General features: G+C 45.0%; 1 protein-coding gene across 3 annotated transcripts in view; it reads left to right on the forward strand.

Annotated features, from left to right (window-relative positions):
* The window catches only part of MMD (monocyte to macrophage differentiation associated), a 42,987-nt gene that overhangs the window by 4,841 nt on the left and 15,631 nt on the right, over positions 1-22,515 (forward strand). The window contains exon 1 of one of the 3 annotated variants that reach the window (XM_071573361.1): positions 15,381-15,470. The exons of 1 other annotated variant lie outside the window; for it this stretch is intronic. In XM_071573361.1, coding sequence (XP_071429462.1) covers positions 15,391-15,470 — 80 coding nt within the window. In that variant the 5' untranslated portion in view covers positions 15,381-15,390. Of the gene's footprint in view, positions 1-15,380; positions 15,471-19,880; positions 20,039-22,515 lie in introns of those variants that run through there. One more of the 3 variants, XM_071573363.1, reaches the window with a different exon arrangement.

Genomic DNA, 22,515 nt, shown 5'->3' on the forward strand with positions numbered 1-22,515 from the left:
TCTCGGAAATATTTTTTAACAAAAGGGAAAATGGGAACAGCTGCCAACTCTAGCTCCTGTTCTACTCCTGGTTTAGTGTCATCACTCCCTCCTCCTCCTCCCTGTGTGCTGGTTTCCTTGGAGATGCTGCTCCTTCGTTTCCCCCTCTTATACTGACACTGTTTGCCATTAACATTTCAAAAAGGCATTTCCACCCTAGTGACAAACTGGGGGCAGCTTTTGGAGGCAGATCCTTGTCACAAGGCATCCGAATGCAGCACGATGGTTCAGCCCAGGCTGTGGATGGGTCACTCTCATCCCAGATCTGCAGCAGATGCTCTGTGTGGGCAATGAAGCTGTGCCCTAGTTTCTCCATCTGTTAATGGCAGTAATAATTGTTACACAAGTGGGCTGTTAGGTTGATTTAATTAATATTTATGAAGGAACATGAGATCCTTTCATGGGTGGTGCTATGGAGAAATTGTTAATTATGAATGATTATATATTTGTGTCACTTCCTGAATGCATAGAAGACCTGGACATATTGTTTAAGCACCCACATTTCGCACTCCTTCAGTACTGAATCTGATTGGACCTGTGATATAGCACTTCATTACTCTAAAAATAGACTGAATTTAATTGCTATTGACTTCAGATGAGCAAAGAACATAGGCTTAGCATCCAGCTCTATTTTAAATAATTGCATTTTCTAAATCATCAATATTTTCTTGTAACTTCTTTAGGTAATATTATTCACGTTCTATTTTTAGCTCAGCCACTTCTTTTACATAAAATAAATGTGCCAATTTGAGGGCTAAACCTTTCAAGAAAGAGGAGGGGAGGCAAGAATTGGGCACATCCACCTTTGCTTTCTTCAAATGACGAAACAGAGCCTCAAACTACTGAGGGATTAATGGGAGTTGCCTCAGGTTTATTGCTGGAAACTGGGCATGCATGAAACAAATATATTATTAAAAAAACAGTAAAAAATCCATGAGTAGCAGCAGTTGATTTAATGTCTGCACATGCCTTGTTCATTGGGTACAACACTGTACCTCATACCCTCCCCAACAACAACCAAAAATAGGCAGTACTTGATGGAGGTGCATTAATAGTGCTTATTCCAGGTGATTTCTTTCCCATTCTCTGCATGTTCTTCCTCTCTCAGGAGCATATTAAGAATAGACTTGATATAAGTCAGACACTTGTTTCATCAAACAGGAGGAACCTACTTGTTTTCCTTCCAAAAGAAGATCAGAGGGCAGCAGCCTTGGCTCTCCGGAGGACACGCACTCTGCCTGTCCTGAGCCTGGAGGACACGTCCCTCAGCAGAGTCAGAGGATGTGTCCACACCTCAGTGGTGCCCCACGGGGAGCAGGGCAGGGCTCTGCTTTGCTCTCTGCAGGGCTCAGGGCAACACCTCCTTCCAATCATTTCTCATCAGCCACCAGCAGCTCTGCAATTTCCAGCCCTCCAGGCACAGCACTCAGGTCACCACGGCAGGGAAGGTGGGAACTCAGAGACACTGGAGGGAAAGAAAAGCTTTTTACTGAGATGGGAATAGTATTTTGTCACTTTTCAGGGCATTAGTTTTAGACCAGGTTTGCGCTGGAACCAGGGTGGTTTGATAATGGGTGGGTGTTTTTATTACTAGCAAAAACTGTGCTGCTGACATGATTACACCAGCAAAAAGTAACTTGACAATAAGCTTATTTTCCTTGCTGAAACAATGTGTACTAACTTGGCAGATAATCTCATTAATTAATTGAAGCTCTATTTACAGTTGATGGAGAGAGACAGCTTGTAGGGACATGCCATCAGGTCTTGTCTAGTGCAGACAAGGCTCTATAAAGCTGCATTTTTATTTATATACATATGCTGAATTGAAAATCGGGGCATCACTTGTAAAGCCAAGAGCTCTATCCCTGGGGAACTGAATAGAAGGCAAATCTTTGGCATCAGGAGGCTCTGTGTTTGTTTTGGGCAGGACAGCTGGCAGAGGTCCCAATGCTAACTCTGAACATCTGAGGAAAAGGCTGGCTGGAAAGAATTATGTTGTGACGCAGGCAGGGGAAAGCCAGGAAATTCGAAGCCAGGGCAGAGACTCCAATGTTAACTCATTCTGGTGTGGAAAATATAATTGTGAAGCATTAATGAGACATCCTTGGGACAGATATTTACAAAACATGCTGGTGTTTGAGTTCCTTGGGAGGATGGAGGTTTTTACCAATCCACGGTGGCAGATGAGAGAGAACTGCTTGGATATTAAGCCATGACTGGAGGAGAAGATATGGCTCATCATTGTCAAATCTGTGTGTTTTTGCAACTGTCTTGGCAGGGTTATTTGGCTTGGGAGGGAATGTGCTGCTCCCCTGTCATTGACTCTAGATCTCTTTTCTTTCCTTCCAATCAATTCTGTCTTTTCAGCAGATCCAGCTGCTTTCCTCCTCTTGTGATTTTGTGTTCTCAGTATTACAAAAGTCCATCTGCTTCTTGGGGTGACAGTTAAACTGCCATTAGAGTACTGTAAGATATTATCATGGGCTGGTGACTGGGAAACTCTTTTGTAGATGGACTGGCTGCTCTTCCCCTCTTGCAGACACAAAATGCTTTGCCTACTCAGCTGCTGAAGGTGAATGTGTGGTTTTATTTCTCTGCCCGTTTGCTCTTAGTGTGCAGTGAAAAACAGGATGCCCAGCCTGGGGTAGAGCTCCCCAGAGGAGAGGGCAGTTATGCTTGAGGCAAGAAGGCAGAGAAAGGTTCCAGCACTGGTGAGTGGTGCCTGTAAAAGCTTCCCCAAAGACGACCCCAGTCTGGCCCTCAGGGCAGAGCTTCAAAGCACGGTCAGGCTGTAGGGCTGCCTTTTCCTGTTTTGTTTAACAGCTGCTTGGGAGGACATGAGTTGTGACCATGTTTTTTCTGTGCCCTCTCTGCTGGGAAGGGCTAAGGGTAACCTGGAAGCACAGATGTTACAGAAGCCAGGTATTTTCATTTTTTCAAGCAGAAGTCAAGGTATACTTACTGGATGAAAAAGATGAAGGCAAATGGCTGAAGTCCGGGCTGTGCTCTCATCACTCAAGGGTGAAGCACTTCTCTGTTTCTACATGTAGCAAAGTCTTGTTCTCCCCTGAACTGGACCAGGTCCAGCCTTTTGCTATTACTTCCTTTCCAGGCAGGTGTACAGCAGCACTCTTACCTGCCTGTACTCTTGGATCTCTGGGTACTTCCCATCCAGTGCAGATAGGTGGAGCAAAAAACAGATCTCAGCAGCCCCCTAACCATCCTAAGAGACCAGACCCCCCAGGATGAGCACCAGGACCTTGTGGAGGGCACCATGGCACATCCTGAGGAGGGCCAGGCAGGACATGTGCTCCAAGCTGGAGCAGTGAGCACAGTGCTGTGAGCGTGGGCAGCTGCCCTGCATCCTGTTAGCACAGGGCTCCAGAGCATCCTCCTGGGGCAGCAGCATTTTGCCACTCTCGTTTGGTTTAAGTGCTGCCCTGTCAGATTAGCTCAGTTCCCACAGGGCACCAGCTTTTCTGTCTTAGAGGATAAACCTCTGTCAGCCAGATCACATCGTCTCAAACTCACAGAATAACCCGCCAGGAGGCAACAAGGGCTCAGATAAGCTCTGAGTTCAAAGGGGCATTTTGGGCTTAGAACTCAGTGTGCCTGATCATGACTTTAACCTGGGATGGGGACAGCAAGTGCCTCAGATGACCGGAGCAGGACAAGGCTTCAGAGAGAGAACTGGGTTTGTAGGTACAGCCCTGCTGGCAGGGCACAGGCTCCTGCATGTGGTGAAGGCAGAAAGTGCTTTCATGTTTTGCCACGGATTTAAAAAACTGAAACCATCATAGGGCATATCTCCTAATAAAAGATAATAAGGAATGAAAAGCAACTATATCAGCTTCTTTTGTTGTTATACCCATATTAATGTATAATGCATACACCTACACATGCAGAGACATGTCTTTGTGCACATAATTACAAGCTGTTGCATAAAGATTGCAGGTTCTTCTGTTTTAACCCTATATTAAAGTATCTTATTTTCACAAAAGTCACCCCAGCTTGATTCTCATTCTTCACCTCACCTTGAATCACCCTCTTTCTTCTCCAGCAGCTCAAGGGACAGGGCAGGTGACTTGACAGTGAACTTCACAAAGCAACTACTGGCCCAAGCATCAGCTTTCTGAAAAACATGTTCTGGGATTCAGGTACATGTCATCATATGCACTTGGTATCTCCCCACAAGTCACTGGTCTTTCCATGCTCCAGTTTTTGGATTTCCAGGGGCCAGCTTCGGTTGCTCAGGACTCAGGCATGACCCTGCACCAGGTCTGAAGCCAACAGGCTGTGCTGTGCTCTCCCTTTCCCTGCTGCAGGCAGGAGGTTACTCCAGGTAATTCAGCAGGATTTCAGTGGAAATACCCTGGGGTGACGTGAGTGCAAGTGCAGTGCAGGAGAGGGGCCCAAATTTGCATGAGTACAACCACGGTTACTATTTGGCTGCCACACTTCAGAGCCCGTGTCAAGCCACGGTCTGGCTGCTGATCTGCCCTAACTTTCTGCCATTGCTCCCCATTTTCAGGTCCAGCCACTCTGACTGTCGATTTTCACGTGCCCTGTGTTATTTTTTGTACAACAACATGACCACTAATTGCTCCAGCTAATTACCTGTTGAAAGACAGTGGCTTGGTATTTAGATCCAACCCATGGATTTGAGGAATCCTTTCCTGGGAGACAAAGGCAGTTATATCTGTGAACACCCTAACCCCACGGCATTAGAGCTGTACCTGAGACACACAGAACCTCACTTTGTTTTCCCTTTGAGGGCCTCGAGCAATGTTTTTAATTAGTTTAAAGTCAGGATGGCTTGAAGTGGCCAGATGGCATTTTTCAAGTGGAGATGGGATGAATGAAATCAAAGATTTGTTTCAATTTGAACTAAAATAATTTGTCCAATCAGACTGTCTTCCTCTGGCATCTATCCATGGAAATACAGACCACAAAGTGACAAGCAACAGCTTTGGATTTAACCCTCAAGATTCTCCCTAAGAGACTGAGTGTTCTGTTTAGCACAGATCTCACTGGGTTCCCAGAGCTGTCTTGCTTTGTTTGACCTTTGGTACAATAGCGAAAATTGCTTCTTTGTTTCTTTTGAAGACTTTAGGATCTGACTAAAGCATCTCATTCTCTGAGAACTTTGCACCTTCAGAACTGGAGTCCTGTGCCTCACAAAACCTCCCATGCAGAGGGGATGTGTCATGTTGCTCATGAACAGCTCTGGCTGCTCCGTGCCCAACCAGGAGCAGCTGCTGGTAACCAGACCCTTGTTTTTGTCACCCCGAGATCCCATTTCAGGCAGACCTGTACACAAGCTATAAATCATCAAGCCTTTTCTTTCACTACCTTTTGCCTATAAGGTAATAGCAGTCCTACTTTCCTTTGACAGCACAGTAATTTATCATTTGACAGTGTTTTAATGAAAACCCTGCCGTTCTTCTACCTGGAATTTGAGAATCAACATTACAAAGAAGTCCTTCCTTGACCTTTCCCTGTTGGCCACTCCTGGAAATTAGAGTGTCTTCATTTTAATGAGCTCAGAGGATTGGGGAGTTGCAAGAAAAGAAAAATTGACTTCAAAATTACCTAACCTCCTCCTGTGAATATGTCAGGACATGTTTTTAGATACAGAGCTCTTAACCTGAACAGGCTTGTTCTATCCTTATTCTCTGACTTCTCAAGCTAAGTTGCTTCTTGGCTCCAGCCTATAGTTTATGATGCAAGGCCATGTTTACTTTGCATGAGGTATGTTGCAAAATATAGAGCAGATCTTCAGCTGGTGTAAATCACCCTTTGCTCCCCTTGTCTGTGGCTTCTGCAGTCATGCCTAGGTGGGAAACCATGGGAGACCTGGCTCTGTGTGTGTGGATATACACACATACAAACACTCAGAGAGATGTTTGTGATATGTGACCATCCTTGCAAGGCTGGCAGGAGCTGTGTCTAACCTGGCAATGCCATTGCACACTTGAAATGAAAGAGTTTGTAAGCAAAACCAAAATGTGGTTGGCAAAAGTCAGTGGTTGGCAGAAGTCAGATTCATTTCTTGTTTTTTTACCAAAAAGTTCCAAAACTGGCCAGGCATCTTGTTGCCTTTCAGGATATTGAAAAGTTTCCTTATCTTACACTTTTTGTTGGGTGAGATGGTTTCTTTCAGAACCAGCGTTATGAGGTCAATCAGATCTCAAGCCCAAGCTCATGGCTATGGAAACACTCCTCTCTTTTACCAACCTGAGTGCCAGATGAGAAAACCAGTCTGCTCTCACAGCCAAGGAAGAGGGATGGGAACCTCCAGAGGAAATGCACATCTTAGGTGGACTTTTTTCCTTCTGAGGTGACGAGGCCCTTCATTTGGATTCAGCTGAGAATAACACAGGTTTGGTTTCTACTGTACATTTTGGGTTTCTGGTCCTGGATGTGGTGTGAGCACAGCTGTGTGGAAAAGTCACTGCAGCTCTGTGTCTTAGAATATTTTCTGTGGGAACTATACATTAGAATTTGTATAGGTTTGGAAGTTGTGTAAATAAGTCTTTTGTAGTACTACACACATGCTATCTTGCATACATATTTATTTAGTAGTAAGAAAGAAAGCTTGGAAAAGAACTATGTTTGCACAAGGCTGTAATGGCCAAGGTTTCCTTCTCATGCCAGTGCTCAGCACATAATGGAAGCTGATATATAATGGAAAATCTCTAGGAAAAGTAACTTAGTCTATCAATGTCGAATACCCAGATAAACCAGCATGGCTCTATATTTATATCTGCAGAGTTTACTTGCACAAATAGTGGTGAAATGAACAAAAAAAATTAAACCACAGTGAACATAAAATAAACCAGAACTGAACAGTTCAGCCAAAAGAAGAGCCAAGGAGAAAAAGGCAGTGATTATTTGTTGTGAAACCAGGGCAAAATCTGGAGCAGCCGTATGTAAATGTGGACATTGCTATATGAAGGGATGAATGTGCACATACAGAAATCCCTCAGGCTTTAATCACAAGAGTCTTGCAGTGATGCTGCACCAGGTTGGGACTCCTCTGCAGAGCAGGACCTGCCATCAGCCAAGGGCTTCTTTGATTAAGGATGGCTTTAGCCTTTACTGGTTTTAGCCCATTTTTAGTAACTTCTACAGGACAGCAGAAGAAAGGGCTCACTCCTGCAATGCTGCCTGAAGTTCCAGTGTAAGAAAAGTGTTTGCAATTTCACATCAAAAAAGTTTGCCATAGCTGTTTCTCACTGTGTCCTCTCCAGGGAGGTGGGTCATATTTTTCCAAGTGGGATGGTTAGTGGATATCACTTTGCCAGTATAAAAAGAGGGAAACAGCAGTAGTTTTTACAGTCAGATGGCTGAGTGCAGTCACCCCCAGCGGGGAGATGGTGTCACGCTCACCTGGCTGTGGCACAGCACCAGTGAGACATGCCTTGTCTCCCCAGGGATTTTACAGCCATGGAGCTGGGGCACATTAATTATCCTGCCGTCAAAACAAACCCTCCTGCTGCACTGAGGCCAAAGCTGCTGCTCGGAGCTGGACTCAGGAGCTGCAGCACCAGGGCTGTGTGAGGTCAGGGTGGAGGTGAGCTGGCACAGCTCCCCGGGGCAGGCACACACAGTGGCTGCCTGCATTCCATGTGCTCAGCTCAGGCTGCTTCCCTGGCTCTCATGGCCATTTTTGACAACAAAAAAAAGTAGCTTTGCCACGTCCTCTGTGTGAATGCTGACAAAAGGATGGGCATCATCCCACTCACCTCTGGGCTGGGAATTCTCAAAAATGATTACCAGTGGGTACAGACATACCACAGCCCTTTCTCAGCAGCCAGGTGCAGTGTGTGTGTGTGGGGGGGTCAGGGTGGGAACCCCTGCATGGACCCATCCTCACAGACCTCCAAAACCACTGGCAGATGACTGGGATGCAGTTCCTCATCCCTCATGGGCTGATCCATCCCTCAGGGGTGCTGGGACTGTGGAGATAAGCAGAGCTCATATCTTCATGATGCTGCTCTCCATCCTTCACCAAACCCTATTTGCAGTGGGTAAGTTGTGACCAAAACAGATACTCTGAACTGCTTGGGTTGTTTTTTTACATTTCAGTATAAAAAGCAAGATTTGGGATGGAAATCTGTGCAGCCAAACAGCTGGAATAAAGGTCCAGAGAGCAGACCTGACTCCCACTGGCTTTGCTGGAGTCACAGATCCCAAGGCCAGCTGAGGATGTGCCCTCTGAGCTGAGCAAATATCTGGTTCATTCCTGCCATGACATGTTTAGTGCAGGGCTGCTTTTGGAGGCAGCCACGTTCATCACCCACAGGAGAGTTTAATGGAAAGCCAACCTTTCTGGTGGCTTTTTATTGCAGGGACGGGAGAGGGTTTATGTGAACTGGATTTGTGAAGGCAGTTGTACAAATATTTGTTCTCTGCTCCTTAGCAGCAAGGGGATGAGTACAAACAACATTTCCATTTAAAGGTCCTACTCACTTGTTACAGAAGACTTGATCCTACTTTGATTTTGTTCCAGAGCTCCAGTTCTGTTTGCAGGTTGTGTAACATGTAGCTCTGCCCCCCTGCATAGCCCTGAACAGAGGCAGGAGCTGGGACACAGCGATGCTGCAAGGATGGAAATTCTCCTACCCAGGGAAGAGCTTTGGTCTGGGTAGTGGCTGTAAAAAGGGCACCTTTGGGATCCCCAGTAACCAGTACAATTCCATCTACACCTCAAGTTATCCCAAGCATCCGCCTGCTCTCTGTGAACGTGGGATGTAGCCATGAGCATGTCAGCAATGGCACAGCCAGGGCAGGTGGATATTTACTCTGTGAGGTCTGGCTGCTCCAGGCAGGTCTCTCCTGTGGGCACTGCATCAGGAGACAGCTGTTCTCACTGTAGGAAAAAAGAATTCTAAAGACAAAAAAATTCACAGGAAAATTTTAGCATGCAAATTCAGAGCACAAGTTAGATTAGGGCTGCTCTGTAAATGACCCAGGATCAGATCAGATTATCAAGACTGCAGTTTCTAAGACCTCTCCCTCCCAGCTGGGATTAAATCCCAGGCCACATACTGAAAAATGAAATACTGAATAGCTGCTCCCAAAGTGATCGTAGTCTATTCAGTGTGTGATTTTTCCTACAGGAAAGACACTGTTTGATTATGGCATTAAATACTGTGCAATATTAGAGAAATACAAAAAGGCTTCCTAATGTTAAGGCCTTTGATTTTGCAGCTTCAGTACTAACCTTTTATGCTGTAGGTGGAGAGATTTTGTGCTTAAAAATGTTTATTTACCCCCTCCTTGTGCAGTGGAGAACAGGTCTCTGCTGTGCCCACAGGGAAACTGTAAGAAAAATATCAGTTTGAACAAACTATGTTGGATGATTCCAAAACCATAACGATTTAGCTTTAATTTCCTTTAGTGATTTCGTATTGGACTTTTAGCATCACTGTAATTCAATATTAATATTTTTAAACTGAAGGGCAGGAAAATTTCTGGCAGTTGTTTTTGGTAGGTTCCCTATTAATGTCTACTCAACTGGAGACAGAAAGAGCCAAGCAAACATTTAATTATGGAGACATCTGCATGACAGCATAAAATCTCAAATGAAAAAGAAACACTCTTTTAATATGAATAATCAGGAGACTTAAAAGTACCAGTCATCTTTAAATAGCAATATATTGATGACTAAAAGCAGCACTAATGTGTAGTGCACTATAGAGCCTGGAGTTTAACAAGCATTTATTTAACCTTCTACACTGCAGGAATGCAAGGGGAGGTACAGAGCATCCCTCAGTTTATGTGGCATTAATAACACCATCCAAAACTCCAGAACAAAAGGAGAGAGATGAGCTCCTCCAAGTATCACCTCTCCTCTGCTGAGGGACATCTTTCCTCAAAGGAGATGCCTCCTTCTCCTCTGGAAGGGCACTAAAGAGCTTTTAAATGGTTAATGTTAGTGAAAATTTACCCAAAATAGCTCTACTGCCGAAATATGGGAATTTGGATTCCTGCTGCGAAGCTGAAAGTGCCTTTATAAATTTCTGATTTAAAAAAATCATCATTTTGACTGAAACCTCCACCAAGGTTTCCCCAGTGCTGGGCTGCTCATAGGTCTGGGGTTCTTTTCTCCAATTTAAGCAAAACGCTGTGACAACACTTGGATAAAGTTCTGGAACTGGAAGCAGCTCAGAGAAACCACCATCCCTATTAAATGGGACTCGTTGGGGGTTGGTCTCTTCTCCCAGGCACTCAGCAATAGGACAAGGGGGCACGATGGGCTCAAGCTCTGCCAGGGGAAATTGAAGTTGGAGAGCAGAAAAAAATTCTTTCCAGAGAGAGTAATCAGGCCTTGGAACGGGCTGCCCAGAGAGGGGGTGGATTCCCCATCCCTGGAGGTTTTTAAACTGAGATTGGACATGGCACTGAATGCCATGATCTGGTGAAGGGACTGGATTTGGCCCAAGGGTTGGACTTGATGATCTCGGAGGTCTTTTCCAACCCAATCCATTCTATGATTCTATGATGCTGTTGGCAGCGAGCCATGGGCATCGATGGGAGCAGTACCGGGCACAGCTGCCTGCAGGGGCAGCCCAGATGTTCTGCTGTGCCTTCTCACCGGGGCTGCACCTCGCCCTGTCCTTTAAAACACTGATGCAGCTTGAACCAAACAGGAGGGAGCAGAGTGGAATGAGCTCAGCCAGGGGGAACGCTTGGAGCACAGCACAGGAATTCCTGGGCTTTGATGCGCTGCCACTGGGCAAGGCCTGAGGAAACACATTTGGCCAGTGTGACCTCCCTCCAAGGCTCTGTTCCCAAAAATGTGGCCTTGCAATTTGGCCCCGTCGAGCTGCAGATAAGGAGGTTAGAACGTGCAGTGCTGCAGAACAAGGCTGTGCCCCGGTGAGGATTCTCACTCCCCACTGGGGATAACCAGAAGCAGCTCAGAAGAGACAGCCCCAGGGAGAGAGCAGTTTCTGGAAAGCCTGTACACACAGAGGGGTCTAATCCTTCATCAGGGGCATAGCCTGTTTATTTATTGATTTTGTTCCACTTACTCCTCCTTGTAAATATTGCTGCTGAGCCTCAAGACCCAGGAATCTGGAGGGTAGGAATTATCTGTCTGAGGGTCCAAGCTTGAAAAACAGGTTGAGGGACTCCTGTGCCCCTCTGGACTGTTTATCTAATTGATGTGCAACTGGTTCCCAAAAACTTTCAAACTATTTAGGGGTCTTTTTCCTCGTTAGGACTTCCAGCAATTATGTGATGGGTCAGAGTCTTATTTGTGTGAGTCCAATCACACGGTTACATCAGTGGAATGCTGGAGACTTTTATCCACCACAGCAGAAAGAGAAGTCAGGTCAGAGTGTGTCTCAAAACTTATCCCTTCCATCCAAGATAACATGATTTATAACTCTAACTCAAGGACAGACTGAAAATTAAGTGGATGGTGGATGCAAGGCCTCACAAAGGTTGCCAATAGCAGTAACATTGTTTTTGCAATCGTTCTGTTTGGAGCTAAGTAGGTAAATTTGCACTGAAACCAAACGTCTTGATGCCTCTGTCTCTTGCAAGTCCTCTGACCTCTCAGCAACTTGGCCTGGCCACCAGAAACTGAATGTTACATCCCAAGAACTTCCTGCCAGCCAGAAGGGATGTGGTGAAACAGAACTCCCTTTGCTCTTTGTAACATACCACAACCAAGAGAAAGAACATTTGGGTTTTTGTCCTTGAATACCACAAGTTATTTTTGCAAAAACAGTGAAAAAACCCCAGTCTCTAAACATATCAGGGGAAATGCAAATTAGATGATCACCCAGATCTTCTTGTGCCTGCCAGTCCCTCCACTCCCTCTTCCCAAGGCTAACAAGCATTATTCAGATTGGGAAATACAGTAGGGACAATGTAGCTGATGTTTGTTGGGCTTTAGTAAAGAACATTTTGCTTCTGAATTACATTTGTAAACATTTGTGAGCCATAGACAAAAATGGATTCATATTTTATTAAGTCTGTTTACAAAACCTAGAAGACCTGCTGTGCATTGGAGCACAGATGTTTTCTCCCTTTCCAAATGTATTTAAGGAACCTATAAAAAAATAAAACTAGCAGGCTGTCAGCAGGCTGCTTTGAGAGGAGGCTGGCAGGAAGGGCAGAGGGAGTTCACAGGCTCCTCACAGCCCCTGCCAGTGAGGCCAAGCCCCCGTGCTCCATGACCCACCCAGGGAACTCACAGACCTCTTCAGTGTCACTGCCTTACATTCATCTTGATCTTCCTCTCCTGTATTTGTTTTTCCTTTTTTCCAAACCATTTAGAAATCTTAGTAGCATTTTAAGCTACGCCACAATCATAAACAATAATACAATCCAAGTAAACTTACCTTAAAAATCCCCAAATGAGACACTATCCCATCAGAGTAAAATTTCCACCATTTAACTGCTGAGAAGAAATCAATTTGTTTTCTTTTACTAAATATGTTTAAAAATCTCTAAGCAGTTCCAAATGGGATGTAGAAATCATTTCCTCTTGGATGACAAATGACAGGCTGAATTCCACCCCCTCTGCTCACTTTGGCCTGACCTAGAGCTGATAGGAAACAATGAGCGTCTTTCCGTTAACTTAAATGGATTTTGTGTCGGCCCCATTAAGTAACAGCTTATTTCCCTTCATTGATTGTGATGTCAAAGATGAGGTATTAAGAGTGATTATGGATGGCAGACACGTTCACAGAGAGAAAAACCCAGTGGTGGGAAGAAGAAAGGAGGGTAAAGGTTTTTGAGTGTCAGTGTTATAAACATCGATCAAAGATGGTCCACTGTGGAAAGGGATTTAAACACAAAACTGCTTCAATTGGCTTTGGTGTAAGTGTGAACATTTTACATTTACTTCTGAAAAGGCAAGAGTTTGTGGATGTATAAAATACTGGATCCAAAGAGAAATAATTCACTTCTGCACGGGTAGCACATTGCTACAAAGATCTTCAAAAGCCTCCACTTTTGGGTGCCAAAATATCTGCAAGAGGACAGTAATGGTCTTTTTCCCCCCACGAGTGGGATGCAGCTGGTGGCCATGCCCATCAGTGAAACTTGAGCATGGGGTGGGAGACTTGGTCTCTTGGATCTACTGAGAGTATGGACCATTACAACACAATTAGAGTAATTCTTTATTCTCTGTTGATAACATCCTAAAGGCAGCTACAACAGTCTCATGACTCTTATCTCTTTGGTCTAAGAAACTGAACTGTGATTTTTCAGGTGCTCTTTACAATACAGTCCAAGCTGAACCTGAAGGCAATGACAGCTGCTGAGTTCCTGAGTCAGGTTGTCCTGATTTAACCTGTTGTATAAAATTCTCTTTATGAGTGAATTTTACCTTTTTGTTGCCCTTTAATAACCCCCTCTTTGCCTGTTAGCTAAAATTACACACTGATTTCTGCTGGAGGAACTGATTCATGTTCCAAGGCCTATGGGCCACCATCATTTTTATGGTGCAATTACTAAGAGCCAAATCCCTCTGACATTTTTTATTTCTAAATAAGCCTTGAAATCTGGCACCTTTATGACTAAAGCTTCCCAAAGGAAATACTACATAATCAATATCTAAAGGCAGGATACTTCTGTATTTTTTGAAGTGAAAGTTCTCTTCAGTCATTAACAGACTTGATTCATCTGATGACTCAGGATTTGTGCAGCTGTTCCAAGGCCATTTCAGAGACTGAAAAGTGCTGCTTTTCTCTCCTTTCCTAAAGACATGATCTTTCCTCAGTTACATGAAGCACCTCCTGCCCTTGTGTCAGCTTCTTCATCTAAGGAGAAGGTTATATTCAGAATATGCAACAAAGAGGAATGTGATTGAACACATGGATTAATATCAAATTTGATCTTCTTTGGTCTTCCCAATATGCAGTTTGAAATCCATGTCCTTTTGTTTACTACTGGAAATGCAATACATGGCAGAGCTATTGTTGGATACACAGACCAAATGACTTCAAAATAAGGTTTCTCCATTATTTTCCTGAAATTAAACTTCATTTGTCACAGAGATAATCACATTATATTTTCATGTCTGTCTCTTGTTTAGGAGCTTAGCGCTCACTGATTTGAAGTCCCTAAATCAGATACATTCTCTCTACCATTGGGTTTAATTTTTCTAAAAACCCAGAACTTATATTTTCTAGACACATTTAAGTTTTATTTTTTATTATAAAATTCCAGTCTCAGTAAATTTTAAAGTTCAGTCATTGCTTTCAAAGTGTTTTAATGGCTCAGTTCACAGAAAATTTAAACAGTCAATTTTAAAACCGCTTTTTTCTGAGTTTGTAGCTGTGCTACTCCTTTCCCATTAATTACTGTCATACTAATAATTCCTATTGACTTAAAGTACTTTGGTGTTATTCCCCAAAGAAAACTGTTTATTATCCCCACAAAATCTTGTGGGTTGTGACCATGAAAAATACACTGTCCTCAGAAATACTGACAAAAGAGAAACCTTCAGCAGAATTTGACATTTCATTATCCAGCCTAATGTCATGCAATACAAGGCCCATTCCTCTAAACCCCCTTGTTTTACTTGCAGGAAGTCTTTCTATTATATTAGCAGCAATGCTCTAATCCCATTTCAGGTTTAGTGCTGGCACAAGAGCTGGAACATCAGGTAAATATTTATGTTTCCACATTTCTGCTGCAAGTGGCTGCCTATGCCAAGGAGCCAGCCCTTCTTAGATACTTGTGTCACCCTGGAAAAGTTGTCCAGGGCCAGAACTAATTCCATTAGTGTTTGGAAAGCTATTTATAAGCCTGCCTTCAGTGGGATGACCTTATTAATTAGATTGGGAGAAGTGCTTGTTTCACAAGGCCATTGACATGCATTTCAGTAAGTGATGCTTCTCCTTCACACTAAGCTCAAAAACACTGTCAAATAAAGCAGAAATCTGGGTCAGTCTGCAGAGAGAATTAAAAAAAAAGCCCACAGGTTCCTTATCGTGGTTCAGACCCCAAGAGTTACTTTTTCCAGGGTAGCTCTGCAGCCACATGTCCTCAGGTATGTTAACAAAGCCCAAACTCTTCCTCCTCTGAATCCAAGGAAGGCAAAGAACTTTACCACTAAAGCTTCCAAATCAAACTTTAATGAAACCATCACCTTCCTCCATTATCATGCACACCCCTACAACAGGAAGGCTAGATCCTCATATCCTGGTTGTTAGGAAGTCAAAAGAAGGTAGAAGGGTATTTTTCTCCACCCTTATGTACCCGAAATGCTTGATTTCCTCTCTCGTGTAGCCTGGGAGTGGAGAGGAGTTTCACCTGTCAGACTCGTTCCCTGGGCCTCATTAGTGCCCTGAGCTTCACTCCACCTCCCCACTGCATTAAATGGGCCAGGAGCTCCCGGAGCCCCGGTGTGTGTCCTGCTGCCTCCAGAGCTGTCCTGTCACTGCTGGCAACGCCAAAAAGTAAGTACCTGGAAACATTAGCACTGTCTTGTCACTAATACATCCGTTTTGGCAGCTGTGGAGCTGCTTCTCTGTTATCTGTTTAACAAATCAGGAGCCTTGTTATTGTGCAGGCTCGTAATAAGAGCTCGTCTGCGCCAAGGGGCCAGGAGAAACTCAGCTTTGTGTGAGATGTTTACTTTTAATAAGGTAACCTCCTGATAGAATTTCATTCACCACTTGATGTCTCATGGGGCGATTAAATTTTCGTCTTGGGTGGGGAAAAGGAAGCTTTTGGCAAGTCCTTGATAGTCATTTGATGGATTTGTGTAACCCAAGACAAGTTTGCAGTGCAGTGAAAACTACAGACCCCCTTTTTGTGTCTCTCTTTGCATAATCCTCTAAAGGCACTTGGTGTCTGACTCAGAAATTATGTATGTCTTCATGTGACAATTTAATGCTCATAAATAGTCCAGGAGTGCAAATTTCTCCATCCCTAAGCAAGTAGACAGTGCTTGTGAAGGACCAGCAGGAGATTCTGCATGGGTAAAATTTGACCTAGAAGTATTAAGGGCAAACCACACAGCTCATGTGCTCCTGACTGTCAAGAATTGTAATTAGTAACAGATTTGCTATGTGAACCCTCCTATTAGGTATCAAATGAGAGTCTGTTGGGTATCAAACCTGGATTGCCAGGTTCATTTTGGACAATCTATTTTACAAATACCTCACGGCCCTGATCAGAACTAAATTTCTCTTTGCCCAGTGAAAAAATAGCAAGTTAAATGTCCTATTAATGAGACCTTTGTTGTTCATTTTCAATACATTGCTCCTTCTAATCACTGTCTGATTGTGCCCCACAGCAGGGATGCATTCAGTAAGAAAAGTTCTTCCATCTTCTTGTAACCCTGACTCATCTATTAAAATACATTTCTGACTGAGTGCACCAGGACTATTTCTAGTCTTATGAACATTTTAATCAAATTGACTTTGGGTATTCGAAGGCTCTTTTCTTACATACTTTGTAAGTAAGAGTACTCGAACTAATAAGGTTTTTTGCTTCCTTAATTTTGTCTGCTTAATGCCAATTTTTAGGATTTAGATTTAATGGTTCTGTGGTGCATAATGAGGGGTTTCTTTTGTTGTGATTTTTTTTGTAAGGCATTCTGATTCATTAGATCATCAAAAGCAATTACAGAGATGAGTTCAAGAAGAGTCACTGCTCCTAAAAACATGTTGTTGGTCAGGACTGCTCTAACAACATATGTGCTGAGTAATATAGTGCTCTGCTTAAGAGACACAGACATCCAGTTCCAGATATTCCAGTTTCATCACCACTGTCAGGATTGTTAAGGGTCTTCTTGACCTGTTTCTACTCAGTCAGATTTCACAATATGAGTGTTCTTATTTTCATTCAAAGGGAACGAGTTGGAAACAGTGTTTTGGTTTTTTACTATATATATTTTTAACTGTATCTTGAATGTGTACACCTTTGATGCTGCAGCAACAGGAAGTTACACCAGTTTGAGATATGTGACCACAGAATAAAGGCTTTGAAAACTGTGAGGAGAAAAACTCTCTGTGATGCATTTGCTGGTAGAGACTAGAACGAATGTCTAAGGTGGCAGGGAAGGAAATGAACATGAGAGTGGCTTGGGAAGATACAGAAGAAAGAGTCAAAGAATAGCAGGGAGAGTGAGAGGAGATGGAGACAGGATCCAACACCTCTGTGTGCACCTGTGAAGGTGTCAGCACATTTATTTTACAGGAGTCCAGGTTTTTAGCAGAACCACAAAACCTTTCAGTCATGGTGTCCACTATGTCACATGTTCCTGAACATTTTTTGCAGCCTGAAAGTGCAAATTACTGGGGCAGTGGCAGAGGAATGGAAGGATGAGTGTGTGGTACTGAGCAGGAATGGAGCTGTGCCACCACAAGTTCTCCCTCAAAATAAAGCCAGGATATTGGGATAGTGCTGACACTTCAGCTGTTCAAATGTAGCTGAGTGTGCAGGTCTGGGCTCTTCAGTGGTGTCCTCAACTTGGCTCCTTTTGGATTAACAGATAACATAAGCAATATGAAACCTTATTACCAATGACACTGTTAAATCAGATGACAGATTGTACCAACTTATTAACAGTGATACCTCACTGAGATTAATAAATGTATCTCTCAGGGAACTAGCTTGGCTCTGCATTTCAGGAGCTCTCCTTTCCAGCAACAAGCTCTATCCTCTACCCTTTGCTGAGCAAAGGTGAGCAACTGATTGCCTGCAGTGGCCCCAGCTGTCCTTGCAGCAAGCCCCTGGTGCAGACCAGTATCTGCAATTTGTAGCAGAAGGGTTTATTCCATCCTGAAATTACAGAAACCGAGGGGCAACTCTTGCCATTGCAGTTTACAAAGCTGCTATCACCTAATCCTTTGCTTACTTGTGACACAGAGGAAGAGTTGGTAAATGGGGCAGAGGGCCATGAAAAGTCAGATTTAGCCTCATGTCCAGCCAAGTCACTGACATTTCCCTCTGCTGCCTGTGGTGGGGGTGGTTACCTGGCAGAGGTGACATGCTTGGCTGGGGAGATGACTTACAAACCATGGCAGCAGCTGCCAGCAGATCTCATCTGTCTCAGTCCTACTATAAAAGATGTTGACACCAGGTATGGTTTATTTGTCTAAACCTGTGGTTTGCTTCTATGTGCCTCTACTAATTTTGTCATGGGCTGGAACTGTTCAAAATCCTACTGTAAACAAGATCTTGGATTAGAAGACAGGAGCATGAATAGAACTTAATATTCCCCTAATTCATGCCCTGATTTGTACTACACAAGGCAACAACACAGTCATCTAACAGAAACACACTTGATGTGGTGCCTTCATTTAGTGAAATAACCCTTGCTTGGAAGTTTGGTTTGAATAGATAAGATTATGGTGTACAGGCAGCAGAACTTGAACAGCTACTGAGGTTTTGACAAGCAGTCTCAGCACTGCCATGTCAATTCAGAGAGGAGTAAATTGCTCCATCATGTGCAGCTTTATGTGACAGCAAAGCAGGAGTGTTTTGGTGGGCATCTCCACACAGGGATGGACCCTCTGGGCAGGGTGGTGAGGACACCCAGCTCTGCCTGTGCCACATCCTTGTGGAAGGGCTCCTTCAGCTTCCAGGCTTTGAAGACAGAATCACAGAATCAGCTAGGCTGGAAAAGACCTCTGAGATCATTAAGTCCAGCCTTTCACCCAACACTACCTCGTCTACCAGACCATGAGCAGTAAGTGCCACATCCAGTCTCTTCTTAATCACCTTCAGGGACAGTGACTCCACCAGCAACCTGGGCAGCCCATTCCAATGCCCAAACTCTCTCTCTGTAAAGAGCTGCTTCTTAATGTCCAACCTAAACTTGCCTTGGCACAGCTTAAGGCTGTGCCCTCTTGTCCTCCGCTGGATGCCTGGGAGAATGGATGGACCCCCACTGGCTTTCCCCTCCTGTCAGGGTGTTGTAGAGAGCAATAAGGTCTCCCCTGAGCATCCAGTGAAACAAAGGCAAAATAATATGGCTTAAAAGTTTAACTATATTATTATTAGCTTTTAAATTTACTGAGACTTTGCAAAATATAACTACAAATAAGACCTGCCCAAACTGTGAGCAGTTAAGAACTAGAGCTAACTTGAGTATGTGCAACAAGATAAGGGAACTGGGGAAGCAGCTCGGAGCATATGAGAAGTTTCTAACACAGTGAGGGGAGGAGGAGCAGAACCTGGACAGAGGAGGGGTGAAGAATAGTAAACAATCTTATAGTAAATGACATAAGATATAAACAATAGAATGTGTAATTCAATGATAAATGCACAGAGCGCCTGTAATAGATAATATTCAGAGCTAACTGCATAAAAAGGCTGAATCTTGTATAGCTGGTGGACAGGCAGTTGGAGGCTCGGGCCCCCTGCGTGACCCCAGCCATGGCCAGGCCGTAGTAAAATTGTGCTTTACTATCAATATCTCATCATCATCATCATGACTAGGCTTTGGGAACGAAGATTTGGGAAGGGCACTCCCCCCACACTTCCTGCAATGGTGCTGGTGGCTAAAAAGGCCAGTGCGGGATAGGCAACTCCGGTCGCATAAGGCACAGCAGAGCATCTCCTTAGGCGATATTATCAATATCCAGATTTTCTTTAAATCACCAGAACACCCCTCAGCTCCTCATGCTGCCACCAGCCCTCATCCCTGCGCTGGTGCGGGTGACCGAGCCGAGACAATGGCAGCGCCCCCGCATCCCCCGCCGCCGCTCCATCCCCCTGCGGGCACCGCGGGCTCCCCCCAGCCCTCCCGGGCTACCCAGGCCGCGCTCCCCCTGCCATCCATCCCCATCCCATCGCTCTCCCCGCCCGTCGGGGCGGGCCGTGCTGCGGGGGGCGGGCCGGGGCGGGGGCAGCGGGAGCTGCGGGGCCGGTTAAAGCGGCCGCCGCCCGCCGGCTCCGCGTTCAGCCCGCCCGGCGCCCGGCGCTGCCAATGCGGGCCCGCAACCCGGCCCGAGCCGCCCCCCGCAGCCCCCCGGCCCGGACCCATGCGGCGGCTCCGCGAGCGGTTCCGGAGGTGAGGGAGCCCCTTCCCTGCCGCGCTCTGTCCGCCCCGGGGATGGGATGAGATGGGATGGGATGGGATGGGATGGGGGACCCGCGGCCGCGGCACCGGGTGGGGGGTCCGGGAGTGCCGCGGCATCGCTGGGAGGGGAGGGAGGGCTGGGCCTCCCGAGCGTGCGAGGGGGTGGCTGTGAGACGGGGGGGCTCCGGGTGGGGTTTGTCTGTTGATTTGTTGATGTGTTTGTTTGTTTGTTGATGTGTTTGTTTGTATCTTGCTGTGTTTGTTTGTGTGTTGCCCCCGTGGAGCGGGCGGAGGGTCCCGCACCCGGCCTGGTGTCATCGCGGGCCCGACCTGTGGCTGCGGGTCCGGGTCCGTGTCCGGACCGACCCCCGCCGGGGATCCCTGTCCAGCCGCCTCCCAGCGCGGGTTGGTTATGGAATCATAGGATCCAGAATGGTTTGGGGTGGAAGGAACCTTAAAGATCCTCCAGTTCCACCCCTGCCATAGGCAGAGACACCTTCCACCAGCCCAGGTTGCTCCAAGCCCTGTCCAGCCTGGCCTTGGACATTTCCAGGGATGGGGCAGCCACAGCTCCTCTGCCCAACCTGTGCCAGGGCCAGCCCACCCCAGCAGGGAAGAATCTCTTCCTAATGTCCAAGCTAAATCTGTTCTCTTCCAGCTTAAAAATCAACCCATTTTCAGCTTGAAAAGATGCTGCTTATGGAGGGGTTGACTGGGTAACTTCGGTCATGGTTCCTGGATAAACTTGCACATCTGTGGCTTTAGGTTCTTCCTTGCCCAAGGTGTGGTAACTGTTGATGGACAGTCCATCTCCTGGGCAGGGCCAGTTTCTCGGGTGGCTTCTCTCAGCAGGTAGGGCTGCAGGGCTGCCCTGCTCTCCCTTCACCAGCTTCAGGAAACTAAAACCTAAGTGCTAAAAGGGAAATAAAATTGAGAGAACTGAAAGAAGAAAAAATGCAAATGCAGTCGGATGTGGTTTTTCTGTGCCAGCCCACACCTCGGCTGTTGAGCTGGCCTTGCCCCTGAGCTCGGATGTGCTGCAGCCCCTGGGGGGACCCCTTGCTGCCCACCCTTCACTTGGAATGTTTCCTTCTGTACTTCCCAGAAGGTTGAGGACCTTTGGGGAGGGCAGTGGGATGCACAGGCTCTTTTTTCCGTGACCTGATCTATGCATGATAGCACAGTTGTTTATGGATTCTCAGAGTATTGCAGATTTCCTTTCATCTGCCTTTCATGCTGTAAGTACATGAACCTTCACACAGCGTGTGATTTCACTGATATTTCCAAATAAGGGAACTGCCTCTGTACTGATCTGAATTATTTCTGTGCCTCAGATGTTCAGTGATAGTAAAGATGATGTGAACAGTTACAAACCACAACTAGATACTGCCAAATCCAGGAAGGAAGGTGCCTAGTGAAGAGGAATATGTCTCTATTTTTAACTGAATGAATTTGTAAAGAGGAAATATCACCCAATTTGTTGAAAGCAAGCAAGCTTTTTATGAATCTTTTTAGATTCTCTTCGAAATCATACCTAAATGTTCATCATAAAAATGTAGTGCTGATCTGTTTTGACCTGCTTGTGATTTTTTTTGCTGTTTTCCTCTCAGAAACAAAGAGCCTAGATAACACAGAGATACTGAAGTATATATTTAGATACTGAAGCAATTTTTAACCCCATTTAATGTGTGCTAATGCTGGTTTTGTGGAGTTACGCCCACTCTGTTGCAGGTTCCCATATGCTGTTATTTGTGGTTTATTATGTCTAAATGGCTTCTCCTGCTGCTGGAAAGCACAAAGAAAGACACAAAAAGGGGTAATGTGCTTTTATGCTGGTAAAAGGAAGTATGAGGTCTTTTGAGCTGCATAAAGGAAATATGCTTCCTGAAAAGACTAAAAAATCCAGATCTTCGAGGCCAGTATCAGTGCTTGCTGTTTTTACTGACATTTTGCTTCATCCTTAAAAGAATAATTCATTCAGCAGATGGGAATCATGAATAAGGCGAGGTTTGATTTCTCCTCTGCAGTTTGGGGTCTAAGCTTGCTGTGATGCCAGACAAATGCCCTACAGAGACGTGCAATAGATTTTGGGATTTTATAGTTTATTTTTCTAAGCTGGATTTGCATGCAAAGACAAAACATGCAAAGCAAAGAACCCTCAGATTTTCCTCCTGCTTTGTCTCCCAGACACTGTCCTCTCTTAATTCTGGAATTGCTGTGAAACAGGCAGCATCTGCTCCTTGGAAATGAATAGGAGCTTGAGATCTCACAAAGGATGGATCAGTCCTTGTGTTTAGCATTTAAAATATTTGAAGTATTTCAAGATCAAAGCTCAAGCAGTGTAAAGGGAGGGGTATGAATTTCTTCCCTCTTGTTTTAAATTGTCATATGTCTTTCTCAATACCCCTCTTCCACTTACACTGGGAATGTGCTCATCAAAGAAGGTTGTTTGTGTGCTGTGGAATTCT

Source organism: Pithys albifrons, chromosome 19 (genome assembly GCF_047495875.1).
Source record: "Pithys albifrons albifrons isolate INPA30051 chromosome 19, PitAlb_v1, whole genome shotgun sequence".
In the NCBI taxonomy this organism is placed as follows: Eukaryota; Metazoa; Chordata; class Aves; order Passeriformes; family Thamnophilidae; genus Pithys; species Pithys albifrons.